The 17,500-nt window shown below is 44.3% G+C and overlaps 1 protein-coding gene across 3 annotated transcripts in view; it reads right to left on the bottom strand.

The window, feature by feature from the left end:
- grid1b (glutamate receptor, ionotropic, delta 1b) overlaps positions 1-17,500 on the bottom strand; it is a 669,588-nt gene that overhangs the window by 142,768 nt on the left and 509,320 nt on the right. For all 3 annotated transcript variants that reach the window (XM_031314943.2, XM_035997526.1, XM_035997527.1), the window contains exon 5: positions 7,429-7,482. In XM_031314943.2, the coding sequence (XP_031170803.2) occupies positions 7,429-7,482 (54 nt within the window). The remainder of the gene's footprint in view (positions 1-7,428; positions 7,483-17,500) is intronic.

The following is a 17,500-nucleotide window of genomic DNA, read 5'->3' as shown; positions in this document are numbered from 1 at the left end:
ATGGACCAGAGTCTGGTAGGACCAGGCTAGTGTACCAGAGTCTGGTAGGACCAGGCTAGTGTACCAGAGTCTGGTAGGACCAGGCTAGTGTACCAGAGTCAGGTAGGACCAGGCTAAATATTTCTGTCTTTGTGTCTTCATCCTCCACTGGAAAATGAACCAAACAGGATTTTTTTCTCTTGAACTTTGAAAGATAAATATCATGCCAGCAGGTGATATTTGCTGTATGGCACTATGGAAAAGTTCACGTCATACGTGAGATCCCCTGCATGCATTGCCCTGACACAAACCCTTTCAGAAAGGCTTCCAGCCTCCACAGCATCACTAGACATGATGTGTTTACTTTCTAAATGTTCAGCAGTTTGAGAGTTTGGGTGGATTTACAACCGCTTCACAGATCAAACCTGCCAGCTGCTGCTCCACAGACTCTGTCTAACCACTAGGCTTCACTGCCGCCCACTAGGTGTCTCTCTGTCTTTTCCCCTTCATTTAATTACCGTCCTCCACCAACCAATCTGTGTGTGTCTCACCTCACCCTCCCTCTGTCTCTCTCTCTCATTACTGTAACACTACCACTCTCTACACTCTGTTCTCTATCCTCTCCTCTCTGCTGTGTGAAAGTCTCTCTCGGTCCTTTATAATTGGTGTGTCTCCTACTGCTGACAACACGCGTGCATTTGTAATATACTCCCACCCAGAACTAACCCTAACCCTCATACACTGTCTGTGTAGAAAATACACATAGTGCCTGGAGGAGAAAATGGCTCCATTTTCACCGAAATATTCCAGCGTTACAGCTTGTTTTTAACCATGACAGAACACGTTTCGGTGCCAGATACAACTCAAAGTACAATAAAAACAAAACTGCTTTAGCTTGCTGTCAGACAGCCCAGTCTCACGGCATTTCGTGAAATGTACACAAAATAAACGAGAAAATCCTGACCTTTACACGAATTAATAAATCAAAATAACGTGACCATGGAACTGAAGCTGTTTATCTCTGCTCTCTTCAAAGCCACCAGACTCCTTTAACAAAAACAGAAATGTTACCGTACGTCCACACCGCCGCCGACTTGATCTTCTAAAGATACAGGAAGTCATTAATTTTCAATGGAAGCTGCTTCTCTCAGCTGCAAGGAGCGGAAAATCTGTCGGCGTCACGTTGTGGGCGTTTTGAGCGACCAGAGCGTCAATCAGAAAGTTGAAAGTAGGTCAACTTTATGGTAATGAGCTATGACGCGGTTCAGCGGCAACCAATCAGAATATAGACGTCCTTCACGCTGGCTGATTCCAGAGAAACATACGATGTAAACTTTGGTTCCTACCAAAACATTAGTTCAGAGAAAAAGGAGGAGAAGCTCATCATGGCCGTTGCTGGGTTCCCTATCATTTATGATATTTGCGTATAGGGACCAGTTAACGTTACCTGCCGGTCACATGGTCTCTAAACAGTCCGCTCACGGTGAAGTCCTGCACGGATCAACAGCTGGCGGCTGCTCGCTCTGCCTGCATGCTGCTGCGGTTCAGCGGCTAACGAGCGAGCTAACTGCTAACAGACACCGCTGCGACCAACAACCAATACACATTCTGTCATTATATATGTCATTTATAAAAGGTCTCTAGTGTCAGTGTATTGGCCGTGCAGTGGCTGCTTGATCTTTTTCCATGATGAACATAGAATGCTGCTACGTCAGAGCGGCCAAAGCCTCAAACAGCTTCCCCGGACTTTCTGACAAGCCTCCTTGACCGGGCGGCCAGAGCGTCTTTGGAGCTCAAGATGGCGGCGGTGTGGACGTACAGTTACCTCGCAGAAACCGGGAGTTGCTGCAGTGTGACTTTTTTTTGAAGGGTATGGTCGGATTCACCAAACTCACACAATAACAAAAAAGGTAATGGGTTTCGTGGTGTTTGTCGCCTTTTTCGAGGATTTTTTTGGAACACGTTTTTGTTGCCTTTCTTAAGGTTTTCTGGACAAGTTTTTTTCTCATTTTTTAAATTTTTTTGTGGCAATTTTGAAGGAGTTTTTGTCTCATTTTTTCTAGTTTTCTTTCTACAATTTTTTCTATATTCTTGTAGCTTTTCATAAATACATGCAGCCATGTCCCGGGACCTCCCTAGATGGTTGGAGATCACAATCAATGTTGAACCCAAACTTACGCCCTTTTAAGAAATGATCCGTCAACGGCATTACCTTCCTTTCAGACGGCCCTTTACGACGTGGAACTTCGACATAGGACTGCAGGGCCAGGGATCGAACCACCAACCTTCTGATTGGCAGGCGCTCTACCACTGAGCCACAGCCACCTTTTCTTTCACCGCATCCTCTCCAGCAGCTTGTTCCCTGCGGTTGCTGTGTTTGTTTTACATCTATCTGGAGTAATGTACTAGTTGAAGCTCTGACAACCACACACAATGGATTAGTTGTGTGGTCTCTAAAATGTCAGAAAATGGTGAAAAATGTGGATCAGTGTTTCCCAAAAAACCCAAGATGACGTCCTCAAATGTCTTGTTTTGTCCACAACTCAAAGATATTAAGTTTCCTGTCCCAGAGGAGAGAAGAAACTAAAACATATTCACATTTAACAAGCTCCAATCACACAAGGTTTACTGTTTTTTTTGTGAAAAATTGACTTAAATCGATTATCAAAATAGATGCCGATAAATATAATACTTGACAACTAATCGATAAGTCTTTGCAGCTCTAGAACTATATTATTTTTAATTGAGTTTTCGGCTCGTTTTTGTTGTGGAAAAAAATGCCCATTACCAAAATATTTCCCCAAAATGTTTGTTGACCAAATGAAGACTGAGTTGGAGGGAAGGAAGGAAGAGAAGATGGGAAGGGAAAGAGGGAATTCATTCTGAAAACACGTCCTGATGAAAGAGATGCCTTCAGCGGGTACAAAATGTTACACTGCGCTCACATTTTACTTCTGAAAAAAGGAACCGGCACAAACGCTCATCTATCCCCCCCAAAAAAAACGAAACAAATTTGATCACACACACTGTTTAACATGCCAAAAAAGCTCAAACAGAGGTTGGCGAACAAGCCGCTCTGGGGACCGTGAACACCGTTTTCACTCTTTTGGTTAATTAAAAACTCAGAGTGTAATTAGTAAAATGATGACTTTCAAACAAAGCAGAGAATTTTAAGTGGATTAGGAGGTTGCTACCAAGCTGGGAGGTAAAACGAAAATCTGGCGATGAAAGCGAGCTCTGAGGTTGTTGTATTCAGCCTTCAGCAGATGACAGCCAGCCCGCGTCCCTCTGAATTATGCTGTTAACACCAATGTCAGCTCAGTTAATTGCATGGGAAGATGCCTGGATATTGATATAGTGCAGAATTAATTTAGTAGGAGAGATGATTAAAAAACCAAAAAAATCAACCGCACGACCACAAGCATACATCGCACAATCACAAGCATACACCGCACAATCACAAGCATACACCGCACAACCACAAGCATACACCGCACAATCACAAGCATACACCGCACAATCACAAGCATACACCGCACAATCACAAGCATACACCGCACAACCACAAGCATACACCGCACAATCACAAGCATACACCGCACAATCACAAGCATACACCGCACGACCACAAGCATACACCGCACACACCGCACGACTACAAGCACACACCGCACGACCACAAGCATACACCACACACACATCGCACGACCACAAGCATACACCGCACACACCGCACGACCACAAGCATACACCACACACACACCGCACGACCACAAGCATACACCACACACACACCGCACGACCACAAGCATACACCGCACACACCGCACGACCACAAGCATACACCACACACACCGCACGACCACAAGCATACACCGCACACACCGCACGACCACAAGCATACACCGCACACACCGCACGACCACAAGCATACACCGCACGACCACAAGCATACACCACACACACCGCACGACCACAAGCATACACCACACACACCGCACGACCACAAGCATACCCCGTACGACCACAAGCATACACCGCACACACCGCACGACCACAAGCATACACCGCACGACCACAAGCATACACCACACACACCGCACGACCACAAGCATACACCGCACACACCGCACGACCACAAGCATACACCGCACACCGCACGACCACAAGCATACACCACACACACCGCACGACCACAAGCATACACCGCACACACCGCACGACCACAAGCATACACCGCACGACCACAAGCATACACCACACACACCGCACGACCACAAGCATACACCGCACACACCGCACGACCACAAGCATACACCGCACACACCGCACGACCACAAGCATACACCGCACACACCGCACGGCCACAAGCATACACCGCACACACCGCGCGACCACAAGCATACACCACACACACCGCACGACTACAAGCATACACCGTACGACCACAAGCATACACCACACACACCGCACGACCACAAGCATACACCGCACACACCGCGCGACCACAAGCATACACCACACACACCGCACGACTACAAGCATACACCGTACGACCACAAGCATACACCACACACACCGCACGACTACAAGCATACACCGTACGACCACAAGCATACACCACACACACCGCACGACCACAAGCATACACCACACACACCGCACGACTACAAGCATACACCGTACGACCACAAGCATACACCACACACACCGCACGACCACAAGCATACCCCGTACGACCACAAGCATACACCGCACACACCGCACGGCCACACAACACGGTCTCACGGCAGTTATTGTCACGTTATTTTTAATCTATTGATTCGTGTACAACAACACGTTTATTGCGTTTTTTTTGTGGTGGCCAGCACGAAATGGGAACCATCTTTTCAGAGGTTGGGTTTTGGAAAAAAACAACGGGGAAAGGACGCCTCACACCCCGGGAGGCGGCCGCTGGGGGACGCGCGACAATAACGGGACGGTTGTGATTAAGAAGACTACGGGGAAACTAAACGCCACACTCGGGACGCGATCCCTGCTCTCCGGGGTGAAAGTCCTGTGGTGTTTGACCCATCCACCCCCCCAACCAACCCCCCTACGCGGATTTTCGGTTTTTCATACTTCTCGCTACCGTATTCGTGCTGTGATCACAAAATATGCTTCCCATTGAAGTACATTAGTTTACATTTTCATGCTGGCCAACATGAAAAAAAACGAGAAAAACGTCCCCGTGAACACGAATCAATAGATTAAAAATAACGTGACCATTTCACAAACTGCCGTGAGACTGGGTTGGACCACTAGCATACACCGCACAAGCTAAAAAAAAATCAGAACTCCTGCTCTGGAGATGTCAGTATTTTGGGATTTAACACAATGCCCGCTGTGGTTAGAGGGGGCTGTCATTTTCTCTTTGCACCCAGACTCATTTCAAGACGCCCACGCATGCCTGACAATGAAAAATGAAAAACAATCATAAAGGGCAGCCGTTGGAGAATCAACACCAAAGGCACTCAACTTGTGTTTCATGCCAGATAGAAGCTGTTTTTATTTATTTTTTTAACAAACACACAGGAAAGTGCTCTTGAACCTTTCTGGCTTTTTATTTAAGGTCAGTGCCTGTCTACGGCTCTGGTTCAAAAGCAGCTGTAATTAATTGAGCCCTTAGTAATGTATTTACTGTAAGGGTGCTTCCACACAAGCCCCATTTGGTCCGGACTTTTTACAGTCCCTCCAGAAAAACGTGATTATGCGATTCCATAATTCAATGCATAATCAGCCAAAGTCTGCATATTTATGCGGGGGCACTTTCGCCGCATAAATTGCAGATTTCCGTGCAAAATATGCGGGGCTTGCATGATTTCATAATCCCCGCATTTTCATTGCAAAAAAGTCCCATATATATCTTAGCAGAAAGTTGAAAAATGTTGCATTTACTTCACACAAGAGCAGCCGTTTTCCCCTGTTGTCATGGGAACGTTATGAAGTGACGTAATTAGTATATCTCCACTATATAAGTATATAGTGAAGATAACGCAAAAAAGTCAGTGCACTGAAAGTACTCGGATGATCCCCTAAAAATGGTCAAAAAGTTCAGTGTGCAACGATGGAGCCTACTTGCACTAAAAAGGCGCCATCTTGACTACAAAGCCTTGACCGGCAGCTGATTGGACGAACACGTCACGTGGGTCTGGCTGCTCGAGAATTTCAAACTGAAGTGAACATGGCGGTTCGTTCAGAATACGATCTCATATTGTACTAAAATAATTCACCAAAACGTGTTAAGCAAACATTTTAAGAGAGAAATAGGCCGTGCAGTTGCTGAATCTGTCTTCATTTTGGATCAACAAAGGTCAGTTTAAAAGATTTTCGTCAGATTTTGAGAGACGGGCGAGCCGAGCTGGCCGCTACTCATTTGAATACAGGAAAGCTGGCTGGAAAATTGCGTTCACACGTGTTGCGTTCGTCACGTTCTTTCCGCTCGTCATTTCCGGTAAGTGTTTTAACATAAGTGTTCATTTTGGGACAATGCTAACCATCCAAAGTGGGCACTACGGCAGTAAGTGGTCAGTGCACGTTAGCAGTGTACTGACGGAAGTATGCCGAATCAGACATAGCCGTTCTTTTGGTACCATAAACATAACAAATAAGCGTACCATAAACACAACCTGAAAACAAAAAGGGTTATGGCTCGATGGCAGATTAAATCTGCGACCAGATGGAAGCAACTGGACCTCCCTGAACAAAGGGTGACGGGGGTCAGCGAGGATTGACTGTGACTTCTTTGTGTACTCTTTTGGGGTGGCAGTAACTCAGTCAGTAGGGAGCTGGGTTGGGAACCAGAGGGTCGCTGGTTCAAGTCCCCATACGGACCAAAGTATGGTGGTGGACTGGTAGCTGGACAGGTGCCAGTTCACCTCCTGAGCACTCCTGCTCGGGGTGCCTTTCCATGTGCAGCCCCCCCACTCTGACATCTCTCCATTAATGCATGTAGAGGTACTGAGCATGTGCAGCTCCCTCACTGCATGTGTGTGTAATTCAGGCCTGTGTGTAATACCAACAGAGTGAAAAACATTGTAATTTCCCTGTGCAGGATTAATAAAGTATAAATTATTATCATAAGGAGAGGTTATCTAGATTTGTGCCTGTTATTTTACTGCACAGTCACAAAACCTTTTAACCTAAATTGGTTTGCAGGCTGGATCAAAGTTTGCGAGGGGCTGGAAATGGCCCGTGAGCCTTGAGTTTGACATGTGATCTCAATAAAGGACCTTGGACCTTTCTTCTTTTTTCTAACCCTAACCCTAACTTTTGTGTTCCCTTCCAAAGAGCACCGTCATTATTTGTTTGAAATTCTGAAATCTCCAGACCTTTTTTTTCCTTTTCTTTTAAAGACAATCCCATATTATGTTTGACAAAGACTGGTGTTGCATGTTCTGAACATCTTACCTCATTCACAAACACCCAGTGACTGTCTTTGGAGGCCAGGTTTGTTTCCACCGCCTGCAGAGAGAGAGAGAGAGAGAGAGAAAGAGAGAGAGAAAGAGAGAGAGAGAGAGAGAGGGTTAATAATAACAAGGACTGAAACTACTCTTATCCACACACTGATCAGCAGAACATGATCTTCCTGCACGGCCTGGATCACGAAGGAGCAGCTGCTATGTTCTCACTTGTGTGTGTGTGTGTGTGTGTGTGTGTGTGTGTGTGTGTGTATGTGTGTGTTGTGGATTGAAAAGTTCACCCCCCCCTTCCCCCCCCCCCCAAAAAAAAAAAAATAACTCAGCCTTTGCCGTTTCTATGATGGGTCATCCTGCCAAAATGTGAAGCAACAAAAGCTTTTTTTGGGGAGAGCATAGCGAGCAGTTGTGTGTGTGTGTGTGTGTGTGTGTGTGTGTGTGTGTGTGTGTGTGTGTGTGTGTGTGTGTGTGTGTGTGTAGATAATTATCAGTGATCAGGTAGTTAAGCTCTCAGCGCTGCTCTAATAACACACTTCACATGACATCTCCTACTTACAGATATCACACCTGTCACCATAAGCTTTACCGGGCCACACACACACACACACACACACACACACACACACACACACACACACACACACACCTCACCTGAGAGAGCAGACAAACCTCTAATACTTCATGTTATTTTTAAAGAACATGTCTAATAAAACACAGCCTGTCTCAGCTACATTTCATTCTGCAGAAATGGGATTTATCTAACATTTATATGTCAACCCTCGAGGTAAAAAAACCAACTGTGTATTTTAGCTTTTAATGATCAGCGTGGGCGAGAGGTTAAAAACAAAGATGGAGCAAACACTTTAAAAGGAAAAATAAGAGAATTAAATGTATCAAGTGGTATTTATGCACAACTAGCGGGGCGACTGACCTCGGTATTCCCTGCAGACCTGCATATATTAAAGTGTAATATACAAAACATTTCTTATAAACACAAACACAAACCTAGAATGTTGAACTCCTCCACAGGGCTCTTTTTCCAAAGACCTCATATTATGCTCCTTTTCAGGTTCATAATTGTATTTAGAGGTTGTATCAGAATAGATTTACATAATGTTAAAAAAACACCGTATTTTAGTTGTTTTGCACATTGCTGCAGCTCCTCTTTTCACCCTGTGTGTTGAGCTCTCTGTTTTAGCTACAGAGTGAGACCTCTCACTGCTGTAACATCTTTGTTGGCAGTCACACATGCTCAGTAGCTAGGTAAGGACTACTAGCCAGTCAGAAACAGAGTATGAGGGCGTGCCCTGACTGTAGCTAGGTAAGGACTACTAGCCAGTCAGAAGCAGAGTATGAGGGCGTGCCCTGACAGTAGCTAGGTAAGGACTACTAGCCAGTCAGAAGAAGAGTATGAGGGCGTGCCCTGACAGTACCTAGGTAAGGACTACTAGCCAGTCAGAAGAAGAGTATGAGGGCGTGCCCTGACAGTACCTAGGTAAGGACTACTAGCCAGTCAGAAGAAGAGTATGAGGGCGTGTCCTGACAGTGGTGGTCAGCCCTTCCTCAGCAGTGCCCCTAGGGGTACTTTAGAGGACTGCAGGTGGTAGGCCTATGTGAATTCTTTTGCAAAATGTTTTTCAGTTACAAGGCTGTAGTTACTTCTACTGTCTGTTTTATCTCCAAGGTTGTCACTTTTTTCAAAGTTTTTGTCTCTGTTTTTGAAGTTTGTCACCTTTCTTGAAGGTTTTGTCATTTGTTCTTGCCTTTCTTCATTACTTCTTTCTACTGTGTTTTCTTTTCTAAGTATTTGTTACTATTTTCAACCTATTCCTGCCTTCCTTCCTTCTTTCTACCGTCTTTTTCCAAGTTGTTGTCTCCTTTTTCCATCATTATCTAAATGATTTCCAGGTCCAAGGCTGTAGTTTAGTAAATCTATCTCTGACAGCGCTGGATTCTTCCTCTTTATAGAGACTTATTAGTGCTGGTTAGAAGGTACATGGCTTAAAAACACTGTTCAAAGGGGGAACATTATTGGAAAAAGCTTGAGAACCAGTGGTATAGATTGACACACACACACACACACACACACACACAGACACACACACACACACAGACACACACACACACACACACACACACAAAACTTGGTTTTAAATCACATAACTGTGTAACATCTTATGTTTCCATTGATGTACTTATAATTAAAGTAACTGAGTATCTGCCTCGATTGGTGAGTCTGTGTCTGTTATTTTATGACTTTGGTGAATCCGAACTAACCCTTTAAAAGAACATTTTGCCCTGATGGCCACCACAGAAAATGTCAGGGATCGTCCAAAATATGTAAGAGTCATCCTCAAATATCCAAAACACATTTTACTCAGACACACACACACACACACATCACTGTCACCACCGTTAAGCCGCGGGACACAAAGTGGAATTGTGTGCACATTTCCTGAAAGGTGAAGCGACAGCTGAGCGGTGACACGGAGTTGCAGTGTGATTGCTCACTCCGTCCCGTCCCGTCCTGTCCCACCGTCGCTGTCTTGGTGTCGTCTGACGAGGCCACAGCATGACCCCCAACCCATTCGTGCTGCAGCTGGGGGGGACGGAGCGGCAGGATGACGATGACGAAGGCTGACTCACATGACTGACAGCGACATGAATGTGTGAGAGGCTCGGTGCGAGTGAGAGCAGAGAGCCACGGATGAGACGATACACACGGAGACTTTGGGCCTGAGAATCAGGAATATGACTCTAAACACAGTGTCTGCTCCGCTTTAGACAGTTAGCCTTTTCTCTCTTCGCTGTCATACATGAAGGTGCATGGGTCGGGCCTTTTGATCACTGCGTCTGACTGAGGAATAAAGACAGAACGGAGAATAGAGACACTTAACGCTGCAGGAGACATCCTCAGCATTTCATCGGCCAAAGATACTGACGTAAAGCTGTGGATGTAAGAGTGAGTGCACAATGAACCAAAAAGAAAGAACCACTGACAGGCAGGCTCAGATAATTATTATATAAGTGTCTGACAACATTATGGAAAGGATTTCTAAGGAGGTTAACCTTTCTGTTAAAGAGTAAGATCCTTTTTTTAAACATAAAACCAGCCGCAAAATTGCGTTCGCTAAACCCACCAGACTCCATGTAAATAAACATAATTTTAGCATCGTAAAACACACTTCATTCAAAGTCGACAGAAACAAAATAAAACTATGAAAAGCCATTTTGGGTCGTCTTTCCACTGTTCCAACCATCACAACTCAAATTTAGGTTGAAATAAACACATAGTTTACTGATTTACATGTGAAAATATGTTGGCTCTGCACACGCTAAAAGTACTGATTTTTTAAATGGAGTCTGGTGGGGTTGTTTCTGGTTAAACAGAAAGGTCTGAAAGAGGTTTTAAAAAGGTCTATATCTGTAGGGATCCTTTCCATAATGTTGTCAGACACTTAGAATATTAATCTGAGTCTGTCAGCGGCAAAAATAGAACTTTTGTGAAGGTATTAAGGGAGGAAGGAAATGGGCTTATATTGGCTGTTGGCCAGACGGACTTGCAGAGAAAATCTCAAATTTGCCGGAAATTCGTCAGGGTTTTGCCAGGCTATCCTGGAAGGAGTTTTCCAAAAGATCCTAAAATGCAGTTTGTGAGGATGAAAAACGCAGCCAAAACGAAGAGAAAATGTTACGTTTTAAAAGAAATAGCTATGTGTGTGTGGACTGGGCCGACAGCTGAATTAGCACTGCAGGTGCAAAAGCATTTAAATGGAAAATATGAACACATTAAAAAAAAAACAATTGAACCAACACAGCGTTCTACACCACGGCGCCAGTGCTACAATTCTCACTTTCTTTCAACAATCACTGACTTTGAAGGTTACACAGAGAGACGGCTTCATGAATTTTAAACACCTCATTTAGAAACCTGTTGTTGTCATCCAAGCCCTCCAGAGTCCACTGACCCTTCTCCTGCCACAAAACAAATTACTTCTATAACCTCTTACACACACAAATACCTTTACTGCTGCATTTATTTAACTCCTCATCTTAATATCAAATGCAAGCTGTTCCGAGTTTCAGATGATACACTGGCACTGCGAGCGTTATAAGGTTGGCGGGCTAATTAAAAAAAGCTTCCGTAGCCAAGGGGTTCTTCAGGATTTAAAAAGAAAAAGCTTCAACTTGGAGGCTGAGGTCCAATGTTCCCACAGCCCAATGTTCCCACAGCCCTATGAATTCCTACAGTCCTATGGTCCCACAGCCCAATGGTCCCACAGCCCTATGTTCCCACAGCCCAATGGTCCCACAGCCCAATGTTCCCACAGCCCAATGTTCCCACAGCCCAATGTTCCCACAGCCCTATGCTCCCACAGCCCAATGTTCTCACAGCCCTATGTTCCCACAGCCCAATGTTCCCACAGCCCTATGTTCCCACAGCCCAATGTTCCCACAGCCCAATGTTCCCACAGCCCAATGTTCCCACAGCCCTATGTTCTCACAGCCCTATGTTCCCACAGCCCAATGTTCCCACAGCCCTATGTTCCCACAGCCCAATGTTCCCACAGCCCTATGTTCCCACAGCCCTATGTTCCCACAGCCCTATGGTCCCACAGCCCAATGTTCCCACAGCCCTATGTTCCTACAGCCCTATGTTCCCACAGCCCTATGGTCCCACAGCCCTATGTTCTCACAGCCCAATGTTCCCACATTTCTAAGATCTTTCTTAAAAATAGGCCCTATGTTAGGGTTAGGGTTACATTCCATCTGTAGTCCATTGCTACTGGATACTAGGTTGGGTGTAATTGGCTACCAAATTGGGAGAAAGTGGGATCAAATCTGATACAAATTTATGAAAAAGGAACTGTGGGAACATAGGGCCTAATTTTGAAAAAATAATTCTTAGAAATGTGGAAACATAGGGCCTAATTTTCAGTGGAAAAAAAAAAAATCTTGTGAAATGTTCGAAATGTGTCCCTCGACACGGACTGCACCGTCTAATATTCTGCACACATGCTGCACCTTCAAATCTAAATACCAAATGTGTTTCTGTTTTTGCGGCCAACAAGGAAAAGATTGTTCTTTTTGGTGCCAATAGGTTGCAAATAAATATTCAACAACACTGTCAAAAGAAGACACTGCAGCCTTGAATGTCTGTATTTTTCTCTTTTCTCAGCAGCCGTTTTAACGGTTTGTTAGATTCCCCAGGCAGCACCTGAACCTTACACAGTGCTGATGAGGTATTGATTGGGCATGGTGAGATACACGAAAGCAGTGAGACAGAATCACGGTCAATGCTAAACATCGACTGCTGAACTACTTCACGGTAAAGACATTATTTATAGTATCTATTTTCCAATTTTAACGAAATGTACAAGAACAAGTAGTTGTTTTCCTCAAAGTGTAATGATGCCAAAAAAGTATGCTCAGTCGTAGGACTAAGAATACAAAGATTGGAAACTAAGTCAAATGTTATTTTATTGATGTTGTTTCTTACTTTCTGTCAGCAGATCTCAAGTTCAGACTCAAACTGTATCCAGGTTTTTATCATACATCCATGCTTTTTTTCACAGCATTTCTTGAGATTAGGAAAACTATTTAAGTTTGAACATCAACTTTAAATGTCCATGTGACATTTTCAAAATGGTCTAAATCCTCTGAAACCATGTGCAACAGTACAAACGTTCTGTGTTTGCAGTGCCAAAGAACAGAGATGCTCACAAGTCACGTGCAGTTGTCAGTTTCCCGTCCAGCGCCTGCGTCGTTTAAACAGCAAATGCACCTGCACCCATCTGTGGCCCATGGGTGTGCTGGTCTTACAGGGAGGTGTGTTCAGGTGCATTCTGGGCGTGCTGGTCTTACAGGGAGGTGTGTTCAGGTGCATTCTGGGCGTGCTAGTCTTACAGGGAGGTGTGTTCAGGTGCATTCTGGGTGTATTGCTATCTTGAGGCAGTGGGAAGTGATGGCACCATTGACCAACAAAAACCTGGTCTAAAGTCAATAACGCAGCATTTCATTGTTATTTTAACAGAGCATTAGTAAAATGCTCCTAGGCTCGTGCACAGCGCACACACACTATGCTTGTTACACACACAGGGACACACAGCAGCACACACACATGCAGAAGATTACAAATAAAAATATTACGGTGCAAATCCTCCATCATAACAGCAATGCTCCAAGGTCCAAACGCGCCTGGCTTTTAAAGGGAATGGGAGATGATCTCTGATTGGTTGATTGCATGTTACGCCCAAAACACACCTTTGATTAATGAAGACACTAAGTACAACCCTTTAGGACCATGCGCCCGGCGCACAGACCCTTTTTTCTGCCGTCAATCTAGCAAAAGTGGATTCGTGCACGCTCTAAACGCACCTGCACCAGGCGCTTCACGCCGTGCGCTTAAATCGTTAAAATAGGGCCCTTTATATTTTTTGCAAGTTAGACAGTTAGACTCTTTGCTGCAGGGTTACAAAACCCAAATATTTGGTAAAGGTTTGGGAAAGACTGTTGTCACGGTAAAAGGTGAATGACTCGACATCACAGTGCAGATATAAGAGCGCTTTAGAGTGTTTTTCACATCCAGGATTCACACCTTCACTCTGCTCTGATACCGAGCCTGTTATCTTTCCGCCCCACGGAGTCAGACACACAAATGGTGAAACGTCACACAAAAACATGCAGTTACACTCAGTTTCACCACGCTCCTGCGAACACACGTGCGCAAACACAAAGCACACAGACACGTTCAAGCTCCCTCACTCAAACATTCGGATTGCACACAGCTGCAGGACGCCGCAGTACTTCAGGGAGCGCTGCTTTTAACAGCAACACCATGACCTCCACGCAGGCCGCTGAGACTCTGAGGAAGACTGGAGGTCAAGCTAACCCCGTCACCACGTGTCAGGATACTTCTAGCGCTCATCGTCTCCAAAAAAACAACAACAACCAGAGCCTCTTCATACTGTCTGAGTGTGAAAAAGCCCAGGAGAGCTGTGCTAAAAGCAGCTCTTCACAAGGCATAAGTTCATGTAGGACAAGACGAAAGCTGAGAACACAGCGAGGTTTCGTGTTCTGGTATTGCCAAATGGCATTCGAAAGGTCGAGATGGGTGTGTTGGACTTCACTCGGTTCACACAGATCGCACAAAAAAAACCCAGAAGACTTAGCTGTACTTGTATGTGTCCAGGTTTTCGACAGCTGAAACTTCGGCTCCCACTGAAACACGACGGCATGGCAGCGGTGCAATGTATCTAACGTCATTTACTCCAGTACTGTACTTAAGTACAAATATTGAGGTACTTTCTACTTCTACTCCACTACATTTCAGAGAGAAATATTGTACTTTTTACTCCACTACATTCATCTGTTACAGCTTTAGTTACTAGTTACTTTAGTTACTCCACTACATTCATCTGTTACAGCTTTAGTTACTAGTTACTTTAGTTACTAGTTACTTTACACTTTAAGATTACTGCTCACAAAACACATGTAGTTTATAAAATCTGATGTTTGATTCTAAAGTAAACTAGCCGACAATATAACGGCTACAAGTCCAGCTGAGATGATCAGACCATTACACACACAACTGTGTGTGTGTGTGTGTGTGTGTGTGTGTGTGTTTGTGTGTGTAGATCATTAAACACACAACTGGTTGGATCCTTTACACATTTTCAATGCAGGACTTTTACTTGTAACAGAGTATTTTAACGGTGTGGTAGTGGTAGTACTTTTACTGCAGTAAAGGATCTGAATACTTCTTCCACCGCCAGAAGTTGATCATTATATTTGACCATTTGGCAGAGCTAGCTGGCGTCAGGCTAGTTCACGTATCTCCTTAACTCCAAAGCAAATTTGGAGCACATTTTTAACTCGCCATTGATTTTCATAACACGGCCAATATTCGACATCTACACAGTTCATTTCTGACATAAAACATTTTCAGTAGTGAATTTAATAATGGAAATAGCAGAAAAAAATTGTGCTTTTGTGTTTGCTTCTGCTTGAATGCCGAAATGAACGCTGGGAAACCTGGGGGGCAGCGAAAGATTCAACAGTTGGATCCTCCAAATTCTTTGAATAGAGGCTGCATTTGTGGAGCGCATTTGAAGGAGCCTTTTGAAATGAAATGGGACAGCCTTCGTCGCACCGGTGTGACACGATCGGTCTATGAATGCAGCCTCCGAAGGACGCAACCCCTGAACTGGGAAAGAGCTAGAGGCATTTGAGTTTTTCCTTTAACATCTCCATCTCTTTGTGCATCAGTGTGCTTGTATGCACTTAAGTAACTGTACTTATTATCACTGTGACAGCAGTGTGGTGGGATAAACTGGCAGGGGAAGGAGCACTGTTGTCTTAAAAAACAATGAAATTATAGAAACTGACTGCTTTTTTTCCTGCTGCTGTTTGCTCTTTCTCTGTTGGATCAGTTTTAGCTACATGTCACTTATTGGATATTTTGGTGGAATAACAACACCCACAGGAACGCCTACAAAGACACTAGTCTTTTTAAAATGTTCATGCTTTGTGGCTGCCTTTCTACTTCACGTGACAAAAACATCAATATCCTGTCTGCGTGATCAATACCTGGACACGGATCACCCTGCAAAAGGTCATAAAGAATAAAGTATCCTCACTGGAATCTTTCACAAACCTTTCACATATTTGAATTTAAATATTGTTATGATATTGTTGGATATGTGTGGGTGTGTGGGCGCTGAGAGGAAAGACAGATGGGAGTTCCTCCTCTCGGGAACGGACTGAACATAAAGCTCCTCCAGGACATTTTCTCTTACTTCGTTTGGATCTTTTGCATTTTGCAAAAAAAGGAGTAGGCTTCAAATAAGAAGGAAAACGGCTTGTAGTAGAAGCTTTGAACGTGCACGTAGTAGAACATGAAGATGCAGAGGATGAGCTGTGGTCACGTAAATGGATGATATTTCAAGCTGTTCTCATGAACCAATCAAACATATAGCTATGAAAAGTGAAGCCCTGTAATTATGTATTTCAAGACTACAGGGATTTCTAGCTGGGGAGTGGAGTTCGTGGAAGAAACACATTTCATATTCCTTCACATCCTCCGTCAACAAACTGGAGAAAATACTATATAATTTGCCATGACAAACTCTACCTGCAAATGGCTTTCCATCTGAATGGCATGCTTCCAAAAACTGTGTCCAATTTAAAAGTTTGATCACAAGTACAAACACGTCTGCAGGTCAGTGGGGAGTCGCACCAAGCTTCGTGCCAATTAGCAGGTTGTTAGAAACAAAATAGATCTATCAAATAGCACTTTTGTAAGTTCAGTTTTTAAAAAACAAAACGGTTAACTGATATGACAGACATGTCCTCAGGGGCATAGCACAAAATTCCCTATAGAAAGGCATTCTCTATGGGCCCCTCCCTGCATCCACAGCTATTCATTCTAGCATCTTTTTGGGCCCTCCTCACATGAGGGCCCTGGGTACTCAGTCCTCTTTTTTCCCCCAGTCTGACACCCCTGCACAGTCCTTCCAGAAAAATGCGGAGTTTTTTTGTGATTGTTGCGGGCAAAAATCCTTGATTATGCAGCACGTTTTCTTAAAAAATGCGATGGAATATGCGGGATATTTATGCAATTTTATGCGATGAAATTGCGGGAACTTGCAAAAACTGCGGTTTCATCGTGGCTTCATCGCGGGGTTTGCAGCTTTTCGATGATGTTCACGTCGCGTAATTACATCACTTCATAATGTTCCCATGGCAACAGGGGAAAATGGCTGCTCTTGTGTGACGTAAACGCAACATTTTTCAACTTTCTGCTAAGATATATGTGACTTTTTTGCAATGAAAATGTGGGGATTATGAAATCATGCAAGTCCTGCATATTTTGCGCAGAAATCGGCAATTTATGCGGCGAAAGTGCGGCGTATTTGAAAAAATGCGGCCCCCGCATAAATATGCGGACTTTGGCTGATTATGCATTGAATTATGAGATCACATAATCGTGTTTTTCTGGAGGGACTGCCTGCATGTCCTTCCAACCAATACCCCAGAAAATCTCCCTCTTTTTCACAGCCTGA

The sequence above is a fragment of the Sander lucioperca genome, chromosome 22 (genome assembly GCF_008315115.2).
Source record: "Sander lucioperca isolate FBNREF2018 chromosome 22, SLUC_FBN_1.2, whole genome shotgun sequence".
Lineage (NCBI taxonomy): Eukaryota > Metazoa > Chordata > Actinopteri > Perciformes > Percidae > Sander > Sander lucioperca.
This window is presented reverse-complemented; position numbering and strand designations above follow the sequence as displayed.